At 39.6% G+C, this 21,552-nt stretch overlaps 1 protein-coding gene across 1 annotated transcript in view; it reads left to right on the top strand.

Moving 5' to 3' along the window:
- The window catches only part of ext2 (exostosin glycosyltransferase 2), a 38,570-nt gene extending 18,193 nt beyond the window's left edge, over positions 1–20,377 (top strand). Inside the window, exons 9-15 of the mRNA XM_088611024.1 lie at positions 2,411–2,542; positions 8,692–8,881; positions 11,605–11,771; positions 14,661–14,804; positions 15,259–15,387; positions 17,019–17,101; positions 17,948–20,377. Coding sequence (XP_088467150.1) covers positions 2,411–2,542; positions 8,692–8,881; positions 11,605–11,771; positions 14,661–14,804; positions 15,259–15,387; positions 17,019–17,101; positions 17,948–18,086 — 984 coding nt within the window. The 3' untranslated portion in view covers positions 18,087–20,377. The remainder of the gene's footprint in view (positions 1–2,410; positions 2,543–8,691; positions 8,882–11,604; positions 11,772–14,660; positions 14,805–15,258; positions 15,388–17,018; positions 17,102–17,947) is intronic.
- Positions 20,378–21,552: the final 1,175 nt, after the last annotated feature.

Consider the following 21,552-nt stretch of genomic DNA (forward strand, 5'->3'; position numbering starts at 1 on the left):
CAAAACTACGCAATATACTGTATAGGAAACCATACTGTATGTTTTATCACAAAAGGGTTCTGGCCAGGCGCCTCTGATCTCTTTTGAAGATTAAATGCAATAAAGAATTATAATGCCTTATTGTGAATAGGGTTGTACAGTAAATACTATGGAATACATCTTGAAATGTGTATATTCTTTATCATTGTATGTATGCTTGGCCCCAGGTCATTGCTGTTTGTAGCTATTTTAAATCTAGATATTTTATAATTTTGTTTAGCTTAGTCCAAAGAGAAAGGTTCCTGACTAGTGTTAAGTTTTCCAAAGTTATAATGGTAGCTGATGATGGGTTAATGTAGATGCTTGTGAATCAGCCAAAATAATTTTCTATTTTGAGAGCATAGTCACTGCAGTACTTTCCTTGATTTGGTAAGTAATGGTTTACTTTTCAGGTGTCCAAAGCAGTCTGTTGCTGATGAGGTCATTAATAGCCGTGACTCACTGGAGCAGTAAATCAGAGTGACATTGCAGTCTGTGGAGTTGCACAGCATATTTCTGACAGGAAGCTGGCTCATTAGTCCAGGACACTGGGGGCTGGGATTATTGGCAGACGGGCATTGTCCAGGAGTGTGTTGGAAGTGCCTAGCAAAAGGCTCGGGCTCACATTCTGAGCATTTTTGTTATTTTGTCTCACATTATTTAAGCACACTTAAGGCTAGTTATCACCTAATCTATTACAATTTAAATTTATTCTCAAGAACCTGGTAAAAGCCTAGGAAGTTACATCTGTGAGACATCTTGAGCTGTTCTGCTCCCTCCTTTAAACTTCTGAAGTTTTGAGACATAAACCAATCATCTGAAGAAAAAGCTCTTCCTTTTTTGTGCAGAACCAATGTCCAGGACTATAAGAATAATTCCCAAAGCATGCTTCTTGTGAAGAGTGGAGTAAAGTGGGCACTTTTTAATAGTAGACTGATTCATCAGTCTGTTAGTTCTGGAACCTGATTTTTGGTTGTTGTTTGTTATTGTCCTGGATTTTGTGAATTGGGAAAAGTTTATAACACCCAATTCACAGGTGTACATGATTTGAATACTTAGTGAGGAGACACCTGAATTTTTGTCAGATGTTGTTAATATTCGGGATTAAAAAGTGAGTTGGTGTCTGATCTGTCCTGATTGGTATGCTTTTACATACAGTAATGCATTTTGTTCCTATCCCCCATTGAACTTTTGATACACAGAATTGTATATTTCATATATTAGTAATTTTTTATTTTATATATCAATATTATATGGTGAATTATATATTGTGTATATGTAAAAAGTATGTATGTGAATGTTCCATCCCTTTGATCAATGCAGTCGTTGCTTATCTACAGCAGTTAAGAGGAGAGCCGGAATCTCGAATTCTAGAATAGTCTTAACATGTAACAGCGCTGGATTCTCAGTGCTGTTAATCATTTGGTGTCTGCCTCTTCCCAGAGCTATTGTGAGCTGGAGTACTGCACATTTGCAAGTGAATTCATCCTTTTTGAAATGAATGAATATGCTTACATGTGCTGTGCACTCCAAAATAGTTTCTCGGGACATGAGTTATGGTGAACGTTTTAAACGACTTTAAACCCTGTTTATGTTCAGTTGCTGAGATCTACAGGGAGACTTTACTGAGGGCCTCTCAGACCTGAAAGGAGTACGTAGGGTGGCCAGAGTCTGATATTTCAGACTTAAGCCCTACCGTAGAGTTCACTGGGGAGAGAATTAGAAATTTAGTAAAAGCAAATTTTGAACTGACATGAGGAAATCCTTTTAATTTATGGGATGTTTAATTTTTTAAATCAATTGCCAAGTCTTGTCACTTGATGCTGATATACTAAGATCCTTCAAGAATAACTCCTCCTTCCATCTCCTGATCCTCGTCTCTCCTTATGCTTTCCCTTGTCCTCTCTGCCGTTTAGCACGAACAGCTTGAACGGGATCTCACATGTAATCCCATGTAAACCACTGGTTTAGAAATATTTGCAGCCCAGTCTCATCCTTTTTCTTCTGATAGGCTCAGCTTCTGGCAAGGATGGGATTAGGGTAATGTTTTTTGGGACGGAGCTCGCTTTTCATGGGATAGGTTTGAGATCTCGAGAACCCTTTTCCCAGGGAAGGTGATGTAGGTCTTTAACTCCTCAAGCCAAGCTCATGTTGCCTATCATTGAGAGACTCAGTTAGGATATGCTGAATTTATGTAGTATAAATGTTGTTTTTTTGGCATTGTTACTATTTCTAGTTTTAACGAACATCTGAATTTAGGTCACTTTGGATTAGAAAATAAGAATGTTTAGCAGCCCAGGCAAGGCTGAGGCCATTCTTCGAGCAAGGTTTGGAGGACATTGTCTCATTGTGAACTGTTCTAACTTTCCCCTCCGTGTTTCTTCATCCATAGGCCCGCTGGTTCTGGGAGGCCTACTTCCGCTCCATGAAGGCTATCGCCATGGCAACACTGCAAATCATCAACGACCGGATCTACCCTTATGCCGCCCGCTCTTACGAGCAGTGGAACGACCCCCCCCAGGTGGTAAGATGCTGTGCCTGTAGTGGAAATGCTTCAGATGCTTCTGGGCATCTCAAGTGCCAGTCACGTTGCTGCATAACCCTCGGTTTGTCCTCCCTGCGGAACTCATCCCCTGTTTTTACAGAAGGGGAAAAACACTCTGATGTCACCTCACCAAAGATGCACTGATTGAAGCTATTGGCAGGGGATCTTTTTGTTTGGCACCTGCAATATTTCCCGAAAGACTTGTTTCACACTGCAACCCTCTGAACGTTGTTGGATTTTGAGGTGAAATCATGTTGTAAATTTATCATGGTGTTGAGGGCTAGATGAATACGTCCTGTAGCGTGGTGTTGGCCTGAGATGGAGTGATAAGGAAAGAGTCCAGAGGCGGTTTAAGTTCCACTCACAGACGGTTTTGGCATTTTGGTGGGGTTTTCTGGATTACCAGTCGCAAACACCTCTGTAGCATGAAGATTGGCGCGGGCTGTGTGCGTTGCTCCATTTGGAATTGGTTATCAAAGTTCAACACGAGCGAATGTTGGCTGTAGCCGCCGCCTGGCAGCTTCAGTGTCAGAATGGCACCACCAGTGTGTTGCCCGCTGTGGTTCCATGCCTGGGGTGTTTTTGGGCCGGAGGGAGTGGTATTCTTGTTGCCTTCCACTCCTCTCATGGACTGAATACAAGAGATTGCATCTTTTCAGTTCTGTTTTTTTATTTAAAAAGACGTAGACTTCAAGCAGTGGCCCCAGTTGGATTGGGAGTGAGCCATGAATGTGTGCGCCAGTTTAGCTCCTCCCGGATTACATTATTTGCGTACTATTTAGAAATGGCTACCCGTGTTCTCGTGCCAGGGCCTGTGGTGTGAGCATGAACGTGCGTGTGTCTTTCTCTCTGGTGTTGGTGCCATATACTGTGCTGGAACAACAGATACTGTGCACTAAATGAATATTTATGATTCGCATCACTCTGTGGTTATCACAGTCTTCAAGATCCACAGACAGACTGACTCAGTCTTTGGAGATTGGCGCTCCATGACTATTAATCACCCAGAAACAACAAGGAACAACCCTCACACAGTGCCTCACACACCCCCATGCAGTCCATACATGTGCCTTTCTTTTTTAATTGTGCTCACTGTGAAGTGCCAGCATTCTCAAAATAGTCACTGGCCTTGATTGTATACTGCTTCACAGCAAAGGGCAAGTCTGTCAGAGATGGTTTATGGGAAAAGATGCAACATATGGAAGTTTTTGGTTTATCAAAGGACATTTCCGTTTTCTGACTTCGAAGACTACAACCAGGCTTTGTAGCAGCCTTGTGAATGCTTTTCAGTTTTCAAGTAAAACCCTCACCGAGACATTCTTATGTACTGTACCACTCATAAAAGGTTTTAATTCATTCCGCATATTTGGATGTAAAAACCTTGATAAATCACCCTCTGTGAGTGTCTGTCTCTCAGGCTCATCTGTTAGTTCACTGATTTATTGTGAGATGCTTATTCTGTTTCTGGGATTTTGCTCCCACACATGAGTTCATAGATGCTGATTGAGGCAACCAATTAATGCTGCCAATGTTAACACGCTGTAGTCTATTAAGAACTGCTGGGAGCGTCTAATGAGATAGTTGACGTTTTACACAGCCCAACAATGGTATGTTACTATTTCACAGTGTAATACAGTAGTACAGTACTTCTAAGTAGTAGTCTTGGTAATTAACAGTAACAATTGACATTATTTTGTCATGCATCGTATTTAAAACGAAATCAAAGGAGTGTTGGGCTGCAAAAGGTTAATTCTGCTGCGTATTTGGCCTTTGACCGTTCCAAGATGAGAAGAAAGATGAAATACTTTCTCAACATATTCAATGGAAACACGTTGAGCAGAATTGGACCAGAGCACTAAATAAATCAAGCACAATTTTTTTTTTTCTTCTATCCACCGGAGAAATAATTGAAACCACATTTAGGTTTGGAAGAAATGTAAAAAGCCTTTGACTGCTGCTGGGAGATACGCTTGTCTTTTCTGCTTCTCTGGATAGATTCTTTGTGTGCGTGTGTGTTTGTGGGTACAGAAGTTTTGAGCAGTAAATGTGTCCTTTCCCCTCTCACTTCACTCTCTCCAGTCTTTAAAAGGACCCCTCCTGGTTTATGAGGCACTGGGTCAGATCGATGTTGGGTCATTAACCCTTACGTATGATCGGAGGGGGGCTGAGGTCTGAAATTTCTACGAGCGTTACACACATACTCAGTCTCTAATAAATTCAGCTTCTTCCTCCAGCCTGTGGCGTGTTGTGCTTTATATGCTATCTGTGTATTCAGGACTAAAAGACCCTCAAAGTTTTACTGCCACCAGTGAAACCAGCACCGTGCCAGATATAAAAAATGCCCCGTGGAGCCACTGTCTGTTTTACATGCTGCAGGCTCTGATGTGCCTTACAACTGAGATGATACAGGCTAGTTCTCACTGACAGCACTGCAAGCTCATGTGAGCCTGACAAACCATGGTGGCTGTTATAGCACAGGAAGATGAGGGTGCTCTGGATATCTGAAGCCTGCCCATCCCCAACCGCCTTTGGGCACTCTTGCACCTTCACTTAAAAAACATGAGAGTGGTTCTACGAGTGAGGACATCATTTAGACTTGTTGAGGAAGTTGACTTTGTTGCTCTCCTCCAGAACAGCGGCCTTCTTACAGCATGTAACTGAAATTAAAAGCAGTATTCCAAGCGAGATCTGACAAATGCATTATACTGTATAATTGTAATGTGATTTCCTAGATATATTTGTTTGCTGTAATCATCCCTTTATTATATATCTCTGCACAGTCTATAAAAATGCCTACCTAAACTTCGAGAACTTTGTTGGTTGTCATTGTTTCTAATCCATTACTACTCATTTTGTGTGTGACATTCCGGTTCTGCTTCATGCAGAGATTGCAGTCCTCTATTATTGCTTGTGCCACTGCTGCATTATCTGCCACACTACTGATCTTTGTATCATCTACAGTATGAATCTTACACGTTTATTAGTTGTACCAGAATCGAAATGTTTGAAATAGAATAGGAAGAGCAGTGATGATAAAGACAGAAGAAAGGGAAAACTTTGCTTGCAGCTGATGCTTGAACCATAGAGTACAAACTACTCTTTGAGTGAGTGCCATACTACTTGAGTACAGCTCTTTCAAGCATTAATAGTCTGTGCCTAGACCTTTATTTTTACATTTAACGCGTGCTGTAACATACTTGGTATATGGAAATAAAGATCCTTATCCACCCAGTATAATAAGACCTCCGTAATTTCAGTTTGGCTTTTCCTTAGTGAATTTCACATTTTCTTTCTGTTAAATAAGTGTCAAGTGTCCAAGAATATTTTAAGTTAACTCCAGTGTAGTGATATAAAAGCCAGTGAAGCTGTATACTGTAAATCTTGCTCATTTTCGGCACTTAGAAATTCACAGATGCCTTCTACTCCTTCCCTTCAGCCGAACTTGTTGTTGACATGTTACCATTATATACATTTGCTGTTGATCAAGCGGGGAGAAAATTGTGTGTGTATTTTGCGTTTGGAAATTTAAAGTATTTTTTTTTAATATGCTGTCATCTGCATTCCATTTTTATTTAATCCCAAATCTGTTCTTCCATGATCCTGACTGAAAAACACGCCAAAACCCAAAGCCACATGAAACGGCCTTTCCTCTCCCTCTGTCAGTCAACCCGTTAAGTTAACTTCAGAATCACAGCGTGACACATGGCTGTTATATGAGAGAAAGTGGTTATGAATGTGTGGAGTTTCTTTTATTTTCGCAAAAGAAATTAGCAGGGTGGAGGTAAAAGAATATATATAATAACTACAAGTTGCTGTGTCAGTAATTAGATGAATTCTAGCAGTTACATCTAAAAGAAAATGTTATTTTTTCCCCTGAATTTGACACTGAGGCTTAGAAAAAAAAGAGTTGTAGTGGGCAGGAGTATTTTGTTTCAGTCAAATGGGCCGGCATATGTGGCCACAAAACAGCACTCTGGAAATGATAACAGTTTCATGTATTTCTGTAGAAAAGCGCACACAACGGCGTCGGCAAAAGAACAAGAGTGGAATTGAGTTTCACCCGTACAACTGTTCGGCATACGTTTAAATTGCCGTTTAATATTAAAAATGTCGTTGTTTACACGCTCCACTGAAGTATTGACAGCCTATGGGAAAAGGCTTGAAAGCTTTGTCTCGCGGGCAAGTGTCATGTTATCATGCGCAGTATGTTCCTTTTTAACATTGGTGAACGCAAGTCAAAAGCAAAACTGATGTGTAGTGAAGGGTGTCTGAGTCAGACTGCTCTGACGTGGACTATTTCTAGCATACACTATTGCTTGGACCAAATAAAGCATTCAATTCACTTCCCTTTAAATGTGCCAGGCGTAGCTGCACCTCAGGGCTTTCAAACCGTGGTAGTCACTTCAACAAATATAGCATGTTTTAAATGGTTGTTTTCGATGTACATTTAATATTGTTAGACACTTCAAAGAATGTTGTATATACTAATAAGACATTTAAGAGAAGGACCAGTTCACTGATGTAGAGTTCTTAATAGCCATCTCCATGACAACCAACCACGCTGGATTTGCATTTGAGACTCTTTAAGACAGCTGGTAAACCACCAAGGCTGATTTGGTGGGTGGAAGCTGGTAGAAAATATGAATAGCTTGAACCCACAATTTTACATGAGCTCTGTGATTTCTCCGTTACAAATTGACTGTCTTTTGAGCAGTCCCAAGTTCCAGACGGTGTGTGGTCTCGGGTTCGGTTTGTCTGTGAAACTGCAGTCCCCCCTTCGCTTGCTCCACTGTGCCACTGAACCGGTCTCCACGGAAGTTGCAAGCGGCCTCATCAGTTGAACAGTGTGCACACAGACTGGACTCGGGACTGTGTTTGTGAGCTGATTTGCTTTGTCGGCCTGCTCCGCTGCACGCTTAGACTCAAGATCCGAGAAGATGGCAAAAGTTCATCTTTTGATCATTTTCATAACAGTAGCTACAGTTATCTTTTTTTACATCCTCACACATATGCATCTGCATTAACTTTAACCCTGGGTCTTCCACACGTTGTTTCCCTTATTACAAATACAATACTTGTAATACCTGAGTTTAACAAATCACAGGAATTTATGAATGAGCGCTTTATTTTAATCAATTAATCTGTTAATGTAATTGGATTTTTTTTCCTCACACTGTGCTTCTGTTTAGAGTAGGACAGGTACCATATTGATTGTGGCATACCATGCAGAATTAAAAGATTGTTTGTCAGAAATAGCGCTGTTTGCTATGGCGTTAATTACAGACTCTCATTTAAACCTGGACAGAATATTTTACAGCTTTCTTAGGACCATTCAAAAGGTACATCTCTGCGCTGTTCTTATTTTCATTTAATCTTGGCCACTTCATTTTTACAAAGCTAGTTACAAGGCAAAGGGCCACATTTCAGTAGGTTCCCTTCAAGTAAACACTATTATTTTATGGCTTAGTGCTTAGGGTTTACAACGTGAAGATTGGGTTCCAAATGGAGACCCTGCGCTCTTTCCTATGGTTAAGTCAAGGGTCTTTAAGTATCAAACAGGCAGGCAGTTCAGTGTCTGTATCAGTGGAGGAAGAGGTTTATTGCTTGTCAAGTTCCAGGCCACTCTGTTTTACAAACAAGCTGGGGTACATCGTAGTCACTATTAAGTGGGGCACTCACAGTGATTGCAGAATGGAAATGTTGTGCTTTCATCCCTGCATAAAGACTGCTCGTTTGAATTTATTGCTTTTTAATGTAACCCTAGCCTGGAGGAGGAAGATTTAGGCAATGTTTTGGCAAAGCTGAAAGGTCACTGTGAACTCCTTCCGACCAGTTTATTAACCTGACACATGCTATCAAAATTGTTTTTCCCCCTGTCTTTGTCCAAGTATCATTAACTGTTATGCTTGGTTTTGGCATTAGAGGCAAATCAAATGTTAAAGGAACCATTAATGAGTTTAGGCACTGGTTTAAGATTGTAAAAGCCAGATAGGTTGTTTGTCTGAAAGGGGATAGAAATGAAGGCTAGAGAAAAATAACGCACGCTGCATGAGCGCTATCAATAGAAAGCCTTTTAATCAAGTGCCGTTTTCTCAGAGCTGGTCTCTCTTCCTTGCCGGTCTCCTCAGAAGTGGTCCAGCGTGAACAGCCCTCTCTTCCTTCCTCTCATCCCTCCTCGGTCGCCTGGCTTCACTGCCGTGGTGCTCACTTATGACCGCATCGAGAGCCTCTTCCGCGTCATCACCGAAATCTCCAAGGTCCCCAGCCTGGCCAAGCTTCTCGTGGTGTGGAACAACCAGAACAAGAGTCCTCCCGAAGGTGAGCTTCCCTGAACTCCCACTGGCTCGTGAAAGGACACCCTCATCGAGCCGTCTGAGTCTGCAAAAGAGGTTACCAACGTGACAGGGCATTCGGCTCATCTTGCTTGTTTGGTTGCTATTAGCTTAATGCTCCAAGAATTAAACTGACCCGTTTCTGAAAGAGTCCTACAAAAACAGTTTCCACAAATCAACAAGGGACACTGGTTCCAGACTCCCACAATCTAGGAACTGAAATATCCAGTGAAATACAATGACAGCTCCTGTTGTCTGTCCTGAATCTTCCCATCCTCCACACACTTCTACTCACTGTAGATCTTTAAGATATCCAACTGCACCAATTTCCCAGGAGATCTTTGTTATTCTAAGTAAAGAAAGATTCAGCTCCACTAATGTTTTATATCTAAAAATCAGTTTAATAAACATCTTTTTTGGCACGACAGTATTTCCAATTTTGGTCTCTCTGCACTCTCTCTAAACCCTAAGGCATTTTAGCTTTTTAAAATCACAGATTGTGTTGATAGACAAGATCCTTGTCCCAGTTCCATTTGTCAAAAATGTTTTTACTTCCATAAGAGGTATTAAATATTGCATATCTACATGTTTTCCTTTATCTTTTTTATACCAATAAAATACCAACATTATGATTTCACATTTTGCTTTGTTCCGTCACGTTTTCTTGAAATAATTTATAACCAATTAGAAGTGATTCAAGCAAAGTTGGGTATTAATCATTATTTACTGCACTTCTGGCCTTAACGATCCACCTAACAGGGTTATTAAGTATGCTGTTGTTTATGGAGCCCTTTGATTGACATGCAAGAATAAAAGGAGAGCAGAAAGGAATTGAAATATATCCTCTCCATAGATTTCTAGTACTGCAATTATGAGCAAGGGGCACTTTGAAGTGGCTTAATGGCCCACTGTTCGCTTTGATTAAAGATCGCAAGCTAGATATGCTATAGTAGCACTAACCTATTAGTATTAATAAGGCATTTTCACAAGTCAACCTGAATTTATAGTGAAAATCAGTCATACTGGCCTGGTAGAGGTAAGAAGCGAGCCTTTTGTGTTTTTTGTTTTCCAACTGTGGCGCCATTTCAATTACAGCTGTTTACTCGGTGCTAAAATGCAGCAAACGTCCATTTGAAATTCTTGCTAGTAACATCCTCTTCTGATATTCCAGGTTATTTTTTTTGTATTTTTTTCTCTTTCTTTATTAAAAATTGGAACAAAATCTAAATAAAATGCCAGAATAGATATCGGTTGAAAGCTATTGTACTTGATTTTATGTGTCCTTCATCAGGAAAATATCAGTAAATTGTTGAATACATTTAAAAAAATACTTTTTTCTTCATTTGTATTCAAAGACCACGTCATGCGATGGTTGTTTAGTAATGTCTCATTACTGAACAAATGAAACCAATTTTAATTTATTTTTGGTTTATCAAATTGGCTCACAGGATCTGATGTTTCAGCAATTAATTTTAACTTCAAAGTAATTTCCAATTTAAATCAAATATAAATAATGCCTGCATAAATGTAGAAGTTGGTGGCCAAAGGAAATATCTGTGGTTTAATTTCTAAAGATGCGTATTAAACATCAGAAATCTTTTTTTCCCAAGGCTGCTTAATTTCTCAGTTTTACTTTTTAAGCTTGTGTTACTACCCACACCCTCGTCCACACTAGAGCAAAAACAATCAATGGATCTCCTTTTTCCGTTCGCGATCTCGAGAAACGCTGTGTAAATTTCCTTTAGCCTTTATGGCCTGTACAAATCTCAAGACCTGCAAAACGGCAACCGCTGCCCAGCCACTCTGTCTCATCCCCTTGTCCTCGGCTGCAACCACCAGACTCCCCTGGCTGCCTCTGTCGGCCTTGGCTGCAGTGCAGGAGATGAAAGGTTTTGTTTCCCAGGCTGGATCGTAAATGCCAGTTCTCTTTGGCATTCAAAGTGCGCCTTCCCCTCAGCCCATTCGAGTATTTCCCTTCTCATCTAGCTGTTGTTAAGTAACGCTGGAATCGAAACGCTGAAATCCTGGCTCATGAAAGTAATTGGGAAGGGATTCCTGTATCCAGTTCTTTGGGGAGGGATTTTAGTTTTCATTTTTTGAAGTTGCTTTCATCTTTGAAAATGGAGTACTTCCGGCACTTGAGCAAAGCACATCATTTATTTTTTTTAGAAAGTCAGAGGGATGCCAGCAGTAAACCTTAAAGGCAGTGTCCTGTTGTGCAATCAGGAATTAGTTAACCGTTGTTAGGAGATTTACCTCTGAAATTGCTATTTTGCCTTTGAAATTGTATTCATCTTCTTTTTATTTTCCCTGTAAGATTTATTTTTAACATTTCACATTTCATGTTGAGACTTTTTTGTCTTAATTTTCAAACAGGCCTCATTTCAGACCCCTTTGTCACCTTACGTGTACCTTAGTGAAATGAAGAAACAGTATTATCACACCTCAGTTAATACCATACAGCATTGATTCCCCAGAGTTCTCTTCAAGTGTGACTTAACTGAGAAGCTTAATACCGTTCAAATATTGACATGCTAGTAAGTTTTAGAGACCCTTTCAGTTGAATGTATTTTAAATATCTTAAAGATAAGACATTTATTGTAAAAATCCAGAACAGCAGTCAAGTGTAGATGTAAATGGTTGAATGGAAGAATCAGACGCCTTCAGTTCTTCATAATCTAAAGACTTCCTCTGTGGGTCCTCTTCTAGAGTCCCTTTGGCCCAAGATCTCAGTGCCTCTCAAGGTAGTGCGTACAAAGGAGAACAAGCTGAGCAACCGCTTCTTCCCCTATGATGAGATTGAGACAGAAGCTGTCCTGGCCATCGATGATGACATCATTATGCTGACCTCAGATGAACTGCAGTTTGGCTACGAGGTGAGTGATGCATATAGCACACTTTACACCCCCTCTGCCCCAGTCATACCATTTGATATCTTCTGGAAGAGGATGCAAGCAATTGAGTTTGAAAAAGGAGAAACCATTCAGCTGAATGTCAGCTGGTTTTGCACATCACCAACTTTGATTGTAAACAAAGCTAAATCTGTCTAAATGTACCTTCATCCCAGAAGCACTGGTAATTCAGTACAAGTGGCGTCACAGCATAGAAGAATGCCCTAAATGTCTTCGTTATTTGACTATGCTCAGTATTTAGTCCAGAAGCAAACTGTATCAAACATGAGTCTGGATTTTCTTTATGTTCACGTTTCTCTTAATTCTTGCCTCAGCACCTTGTTAGTGAGCTAATGAATGTAGATACCTGAAGGCCCTTGAACGCTGAAAGCAAAGATTTACAGGTTGAGGGTAGAAATTATGCAATACCACTCCAGTGGCTCCTAGGATTTAGTTCTCTGTATAAGTGCTGTACATAAACAGGACTTGTTAGTTACATTGCAGAAGGACCTGATATCTATTTTGATCTAAAGATTAAAGTTTCAGGGCTTGAAACCTGTGAAATTGTGACTTTTTTTCTACTCCAGGCAGTTGTGTATCCAGGAAAATATCTGTTTAGATCAGGAAGTGCACAACTCCCAGGCTAAAGAAACAGAAGGTCTCCGTTTTTTCTTTTCACCTGAGTCCTTAATTACTTAATTGAACTTATTTGTTTAATTGGGCAAGTGTAAGCCATTCCCTGTTCTTAAGAAAGTTTAGATTTAGAGAGACCTACAGTATAAAACCTGCTGGAGCCCTTGAGGACCGGAGCAGAGCAAACCTGGCTTGGATGTTGTTGCAGACAGTACCTGAGAAACAGTTAAGATATTCGTACAGATATTTTGTATTACTTTGTCTCATTAAAGAATTGGCTTGAAGTTTCTAGGTCAGACAACTTGTAATATCTTAGAACGTACATAAAGAGATTCCTTTCCCAGATAATTATGTGCATGTGTGTGTAGTATAATATATGTAATCATATTCCCTGCATTTTGGTGGGAAGAAGTAGGTTCAGGCAATTTTGTCCTATATTCTGTTCAAATTTATGACAGTTAACGTGGGAATTCTTGACGTACATTTTTATTCAGGGGTCTCCATCTCGGATACTGGAAAGGAACAGTGTCTTATAAAGTCATCCCAGCCCCACATTAAATTGCTTAATTGAACTTAATTGAGTTATTGTCTTGTTCCAGACTAGCCCCGGATTGAAGACAACTATGAAACTTAAGGGAAGAGTACTCTCTAGTCTTGAGGTCAATGTTCTTATTTCTGAAGTGTTCCTTTCTCATCTTCTTTACCCCTAGCATAGATTAAAGGAGTTAACTTGGCCTGTTTATCTGATTGGCTTGTTTTGCTCAATTCATAGACCTATTATTTTTTTCCCTTTTACGCAGTGAAAATTAGGAATTTAAACCTGAAACCACAAACTCCTCGTAACATCAGAAGAGGTCCTTTATGAAAGTGTAAATGACATCCATAACTCTTAAAGTTCTGCCACTCTATATTCCACAAAGATCTTCCTTCAGCTGACGGAGCTTGGCAGTCAGTGTGATGTTTGGGGAATGATGACAAGCTAACCTGACATTGACCATGGCTGTAGGAGCAGCTAGGACTCACCTGGAGGCATTTAAGCCCGATTTAGACAATTTTGAACAATTTAAGATAATAAGCCCCTGTCCTGGTCTCAAATCGGAGCTGGCAAGGACAGCTTGAAAAACACCAGGCTTTGGATTGTGTGTGTTGTGTGCTACTAACCGTATTGTTGGGCTTAAGGAAGGAACACAATGACCTTTCTGTGTTAGTTGGAGCCTGGGGCTGACTTCTGATCACACTGTGTACAAGTTTTTCACAGGATAGTACTGCAAATGACAGACCAAAGTTTTCAATCTTAGATATGGTTATGAAACTTGTCCTTGTAATACAACAGCAGCTTTAAGTCAGCAAGCAAGTTTGCACTGTCTGAGATATTAAAGTAGATTCATTCTGATTAATTAGGTAGATAACATCAGTTAAAGGAAATAGTATTCACTCAATACACAAAATATAAACTTTTCTTGTTGCTATATGCTTTTGAAAAATCTGATGTTTTTACTGAGCTTATTCTTTATGATGGATGATAAAACAAATATTTACTTCATAAATAAAACAAAATTCTTAGGAATTGTACCTGTTACATGAAAGAAAAAGCATTTATAACAATCAACATGGATACATAAGCTATGTTTCTTATATCTGGGTAGACCAATTAGGTTATAATTAGATTGTATTCCTAGAGTAATTATTATTTTAGGTTCGTATATATTTTGTAGTTTTGAATGCTTTTTTTAAATGTCAGAATCTTATTTATGTGGCAATAATAATAATTTCCTGAAAGATGACACACTGATAGTATCTGTAAAAGGTTTTAAACATTTCTCATGCAAACAACATTTTAGGCTATTTTATATACAGTCAAGTAGGAAGTCAGTATTAGACTTCTTAGAAATGCCTTATAATATTCTCTGTCATTGTACTGGTCACTGTTGCATGTTAAGTAAGGAATAACTCAGATCTGCTCGTGCTCACCTTAGCAGGGCTCAGCCAGGATTAGAGTCATCACAGTCCGTCAGCTAATGACACAGGCCAGGCCTATTCTGTCATTGTCCTCCGTCCAGGGATCAACCTGCATTCCCAACTGTTGAACCACACAGGACCCCCCAACCTAAATTGTTTCAGATTTGCAAAAAAAGATAGGTTGCTTCCTCCCAGAAAAAGATGGCTTCCAGATGCTGGGTAGAGCTGGGATTGTTAGCGAGTGAGCCGTATTCTTTTGTCTCTCTCTCCGTCTGACTGCAGGTGTGGCGGGAGTTCCCGGACAGGCTGGTGGGTTATCCAGGTCGGCTGCACCTGTGGGATCACGAAATGGGCAAGTGGAAATATGAGTCTGAGTGGACCAACGAGGTATCCATGGTGCTGACTGGAGCTGCGTTTTACCACAAGGTAGGCAGTGTTCAGTGCAGACAATGTAGACAATGCCTGTGCGTGTTTTTGTGCCCAAACACAAGCAAAGTGAAATCATCCTTAACCCACTATCCAAAAAACAGCCTGAGAACATTTGGAAATTGATAAGCTTTTAGCAATTGGACGAGCATTGCTCCTTTCTCTCATATTAACATATTATAAAATAAGAAGAATCTTGGACCTAGTTCCCAAAAAAGGATTTTACCTTCATGTAAGAAGATTGCAGAATGAAGTTGTTGTGTTCACAGAAATCTTTCAGTATATTAAGGTGAGTCCTTATATACTCTTTTAATGTTTTTCATCTTTTTTGTAAAACTGACAGGTTGTTTTTCTTTCAAAAATGTGATTTATCCTTTGTGGCACAGAAAATGGTTTAGGAAATTGGGCTGTGGGCTGTTCATTGTATTAATTCTGTATTATGTATTTTACTTAGTACTTCAACTACCTGTACACATACAAGATGCCTGGAGATATTAAAAACTGGGTTGATGCCCACATGAACTGTGAGGACATTGCTATGAACTTCCTGGTGGCTAACATCACTGGCAAAGCACCTATTAAGGTAAGACGGCAAAGAGGAATGAGAAGAATTGATAGGAAAATACATGTATGGGAAGCATTGCAAAGAATGCTCTTCCACATGAGATCAACTACCCACTACACAGTTACTTAAGGTAAAGGACTAAACAAAAGGGCTTATTAGCAGGTGGTTACCAGGCACTGCCAGAGATTGACTGCATTTGATCCAGAAGAAGTCACTATATCGCATTGTGCTGCATCCTTTGGATAAGGCTCATTTGTAAGTGCCTTCACAGTTTTTGGTGAATATTTTACCACTGTCTCGATACAGGATTATTTTTTTGTAGATTTGTATGAATTATCAAATACTTGAGTATATGTGAAAGCCATGCTAGACAATGTGATGGAAAATCAAGAATATATTTAAATGTAATATTAATAAGAAAATTGGAAACTGGTGGACTCCTGAATTATGTACAGTAATTATACTATAAACAGAAATAGTAGAAAATGTGTATACCTGCTTTTTGTGTTAATACTTTAAATCCACTTAGTATTTCACATTTAGTTTCTTAGGCAACCTGATTCATTTCTTAAAACTTTGCATTATCAGTGATATTTGTTTCAGTTTTTGGATGATTTGGATTTTTCTTCTGTCACAAACACTAGAATGGTGCCTACTGTAATTTATTCTGCTGTCTGGATTAGGACTCAGAAATGTGTAAAAGAGTCAGCTAAAGAGATACAAAAGCATGTTTCCCTGGTATAAGCACTAAATGATGATAAGTAAGTCTGCTCTCCATTCCTTTTGGTTCCACTTTATTCAGTTTAAAAAAACAACTGTTATTGGTTACTTTCTATAGTGCCCAAAGTATAGTACAACCTGACGCAGTAGATTTCTCCTGCAGGAATATTCAGGATCTCCAGACTGAGAAGGTGCTCCTAATTGTTCACATTGAAATTGTTTTAATGAAACTTAAGTGGTGCTGGACAGAGCTACCATGTCACCATACCATGTGTATATCCTTCCAAACAACTTGAGTGATGTCCCTCCCAATAAAATATGTTTACTTAAGCTTGCTGGGGCTGCCTCTGAAGTAAATACGCCCCCCCTCCCCTTGCCACAAACTCTCCTCTCACCCCCCTTAATCATGCCTCTCACTGGTAATGAGCCGAGGGGAGAACTGGAAAGGTCATTCTATATCCTTTCTATATGCGAGTTGGAGAGGTCTGTTTACACAGGGCAGACTGGCACTGATAATACTCATTAAAGCTGAATTAAATACACTGTCATCTCATCTCTCTTTCTCCTCCCAGTCTTGGCCACAAAGCTCCACTGAATACGTTTGTTTAATGGAATTTGTGTGTTTAAGTAATAATGCAACATGGGTCGTTTTCACAGCTCTGCAGTGTGATGTTTTTCTGAAGAACCTCTTTATGTAAGCTGAGAAGTGAAGTTCTTAACTGCAATGCAATATTCTTTTTTCTCATTAAAAAGCAGGAGCATTTTGATAAACATTTGATGCACTTTTTTCCAAGGAAGAATATACATTAGTGTACTGTTAATTGAGTAAGCAGTTCTGAAGCCTGGCAATGCCTGTGTAAACTGGATTGTGCATGTTGCTTCAAAGGGAATCTGCATGGTTTTCACGTGCATTTTTTCCCTTTCTTCAGGTGACCCCTCGGAAGAAGTTTAAGTGCCCTGAGTGCACAGCTATCGATGGGTTGTCCCTAGACCAGACACACATGGTGGAGAGGTAAGAGTATCCTGCTTTCCTGAGCTCTAATTCAGTCTCCACATTTAAAGAGCACACAGGGGTATAGCTCACTGCAAAGTATGTCTGCTGAGTTCAAATCCAGGTGCCCCAAAATATCATAAACTCTTCTCAACTTCCGAATGCTGGATGGCTGCCTGTTCCTTGAACTATACAGCGGCTCTTTAATCTGAATTCTGGCTATACCCATTCCCTGGCAAACCTTGTCCTGCATCTGAAAGCCATTGTGTAGTTACTAACAATCCTCAGACTGTACCCATTAATCCAGTGCCCACTGCAGCCATTTGGAGCATGGTCTAATGTGTTGGCTGCCCACCTGACTGCCAGTCAAAATGCTTGCCCGTGTTAAAAAAAAAACATGTGTATTAATATATACTGTATTACTGTGGATTGTCTGAAACCACTGCCTTGGATATGCTGTGAAGATTTTATGGATCCTTTGTAATTTAAATGTCAGATTTCTATTTCAAACATCTCTTACATTTTATAAAGTTGATACCTAGTGTGATGTCAAATTTTCACTGTTATTCTAACCAATGCTGTCAGCATTTTAAGGCCTGTCGTTTGGAGCCCACTGATTTTGGCCAAGTCTCAGCCACATTGTGCTTTCCACCTGTCTTGCCCAGCCAAGATTTCATATGACTTCTGATAACTGTTTCTTTAAGAAATGAACGTTTTGTTTTCTGTTCTAAATTTTTCTAAAGCAACCTTATGGTGGTTGCTTTGTGTTTTAATACCCCCTTCACCTTGAATTTACCTGGTTAATTCTCCCACTGCAAGGCACCCAGTGTTGTCAGTCTTGTACTGACTGACATCATCTCTCCTCAGGTCGGAGTGCATCAACAAGTTTGCCTCCGTCTTTGGAACGATGCCTCTCAAAGTGGTGGAGCATCGTGCTGATCCTGTCCTCTACAAGGACGACTTCCCGGAGAAACTCAAGAGCTTCCCCAACATTGGGAGCCTGTGAGCAGCAGGAAGCTTGATGTAAAACCTCAACCTCACCCAAGACTGTTTCTTTTGTGTGAGGACTTTCCAGCCTGTGAACCTGAAAAATCGCCATTCCATATTTTTTATTAGAAGCCCCTGCCATGGGTTACCTTATGTGCACAGAGCAGAAAGGGCTGGTTGTGTGGGGATGTCCTTTGGAAATTGCTCATCCTCTCCCAGAAGATGAATCGGATCCAGGTTTTAAAGGCTAGCTTAGCACTTAGCCTCATAATTGTGTATGGTACCTGACGTGTAAAAACTAAGAAGAGTGCAGTTTCGGATTAGATGCCTCATCTTGTCTGAGGCTTTCCTTATCTCTTTGTCATGGCTCTACATCTCTGTGTTTCATGCTGGGGAGTTTCTTATCTGGCTGGTGTTTTGCTGTAATAAAACTGGGATAATAAAGGGGAATGCAGAGTCAAAATATTAGCGAATTATGGGAGCGATTTATCATAAGTTAAACTTCTCAGATGGAGGCTCGCAAATGGCCTAAGCAGGACCGGCACTCTCTCCAAACTCAGGTTAAGTCCTGTGGTCATGACGCTTTGTGTCCAAGCCCTGATTGTATCACAGGCTGACTGTGACCATGTTTCCCCAAGTGGACTAAGCAGGCAGGGTGCCATCGAGTGGTGGGCTGGGACAAGCTGGCCTGAGCAGCCTTAGCAACGTGGCCAATCTTGTGGCAACTTCCTGGTTTCGTTCAGGCTTGCAGTGAGACCAGCTTTCCTGTAAGATGTCAAGAGATGAAGGGCTCCAGTTGCTCTGCCTGTCCTCTTTCTCCCCTGCATTGTACAGAAGACAATGCTGTGTTCCCAGAAAAAATAAATAATTGGTAATTCCAATCTGGATAAATATGAAATAGAAAATACAAGCAATGGTTAAAAACATGGAATTGATTGTTTCAAGTTTTACTTGGTCAAATACACATTTCCCTTTGGCAGAGTATGCCAAGAAGATCTGATGTGGAGTTAGAGAGTATAAAACGTGTTCAGAATGTTTTCCATTTCAGATGGTGGTACTGTAACATTTTCCCTTTATTGGCAGGTAGATTTTTGGCATTCTGTTCACCTGACTACTGATGATCATTTTCCCTAGAAAAAGGTGAAACCACTTTTCTGCTGTTTATCACATGACCTGCCCATGAAAGTTCTACACCTGTCAGCATTGTCTGGTTGACGTGAACTGGCACATGCAGAGCTCTCTCATTCATAGATGGTGTCCTGCTATTTGCAAACCAGAGTACGTTATTCCTTCTGATTCTACTGTAGATTATTTAAGTGATTTTATCTGCTGAAAGTAGCTCATAGGCATTAACTGTATTTTCTATTGGGTTAAGGTTTGTTCCTTCTCCCTCTATTTTAGAACTGTCATACCAGTCATTGAAAATTGGTAAGCTGTAGTTCTATTAGTTGTGTCTCTCAGAATTAACTAGAGTCAATCAGAGCACATCCGACTGCAGGCTGAGGGACACAAATATAAAATACCAAAAAATGTCCAAGTAGTAAACGTGACAAATGTCTACAAAAATGAAATAAAAGATCTTTTTTTTCTTTTTTATTCTTTGTTTAATAGTATTATAGTAAAATAATTCCAGCCTAAATCACCTTAACTTTGCTGCCTTATAAAATTTGCCGCCATTCAGGTTTGGTTTGAATAAAGCTATTTGTTAGTGCTTGTATGAATTAATTAAATTGGCCAGTCAATGGGAACTTCAGTGTTCTCAGACTAATGATGTAGCTGTAACACAATAAGTATCCATGGACTCTTTCCTGGTAATTTGAATGTCTCAAAGTGTCAAAGTCGAGCAAAATTTGCTTTACAGCCGTTAAGGGCTTTGAGTAACTAGTGCAGACAGACAGAAAGGAAATCCTAGCAAGTGTAAATTTTAGGAACTGAAACATTTCCAGTCTATTCATTTCATGTACTATGAAACAGGCTATTGTAATAAATAAAACCAGTCATTGATTCTAAGTTCTCAAGGACCTTAAGTGTGGAGGTAGTCTAAAATGAGAACATTCTGGCTGTTGGTAACTTTCAATTATTCAGTGTTTTTCTGTTTTTAACATGTTTGTGCCTGCCTTAGTCTTCCATTTTTTGCCCACAACCCATAAAGCACAATTCGTTTCCAACAGGAATTCCACATATATAACAGTCTGCTTTTTAATGTATGAACAAAATGTCAATATTGTCCTTCTTATGTCTTTTTATGATGGTATATTGCAAATAAATAACGGTGTCTGAAAATATCAAAATTAAAAACCTAAAAACTAAGATGTGTGAGATGAGTGCTAGGAATTTTTGCAAACATGAATTAAAAAGCAATTACTTAGTTGTATCCCCCACATTGGACTGATCTGACTTTCACAAGTCAGCAATAATAAGGAACACATTTCTTTGCAGATTATGGCAGTGTAATATGTGGTGCTTGTGTTTCTGTCTTTATTAACACTATTATTATTGTTGTTGTTGCCAGATGACATGAATTACTGTATTAACAGAGCGCTAGGTACTCCGTGATAGCAACTCTGTATTACCTGTACTTTAGCAGAATTTTACTTTTGATTAGGAGTAACAGGTAGAACAGGGTGAGAAACATATGGTTGAGGTGGTTGGGGAGATGGCTAAATACTATCTGTATAAGCCCATGGATGTTTAGCACTTTTATTTCAGTCAGACGTTGCGTTGATTCAAGTCTTATTTTTTTATTGCAGGATAATGCTAAGGAAGCAATAATTGTTGTTTACTGGAAATATTTACTAAAGAGTCACAATGCTCTTTAAACCTAGATCCCATATTTCCTAACAAATAGATTCCCACAATCACTGTTAAAAACAAGAGGAATAGAAGAAAAGCTCAGGCAACCAAATTACAGGAAAAAAAGATGTGTTCACCACATCTTTTTGAGAGAAAAATTCCTGTCTTGAGGAGAAGTATGTGGGTTCAAGGGGGAAAAGGATTTAAGCAAGAGTTTTTTTCTGCAGTTGCATACCTTTCTGTTTTCTGACATTCTTTTCAAACCAGATGTCTTTATAAAGGTCTTAAGAGTGTTGACAGGGTTCTTTCTGTAAGCCTTCTGATTGCCGAATGATATTTCTGAGATTTCGATTAAATACTCAAATTTGAAATGCTCTTTTTTTTTACTTCAGCTGGAAGCTCAATGTGAAACACTTAACTACTGTATGTCCTATTGCTAAACCCAATCCTTTTAAGAAGAAAAAGTCAGTAAAGGTATTTTGTGATTTTATTCTTTTAACAAGTGTTTAGTGTTTCTCCTTTTCCCTTTTTTCATTTTCTTTTTCTTGTGCTGAAATTGGCAACTTAGCTGTGTGACAGTTGCTTTTAGCTGTAGGCCAGCTGATCTTATGAAAGACTAAAAAGTCCTAACAGACATACTCTGAATAAATGAGTGAAAGGTTTGAGTGCAGACCTTTCCACTGTAAATGCCT

This window comes from Lepisosteus platostomus, chromosome 18 (genome assembly GCF_059453375.1).
Source record: "Lepisosteus platostomus isolate fLepPlt1 chromosome 18, fLepPlt1.hap1, whole genome shotgun sequence".
In the NCBI taxonomy this organism is placed as follows: Eukaryota; Metazoa; Chordata; class Actinopteri; order Semionotiformes; family Lepisosteidae; genus Lepisosteus; species Lepisosteus platostomus.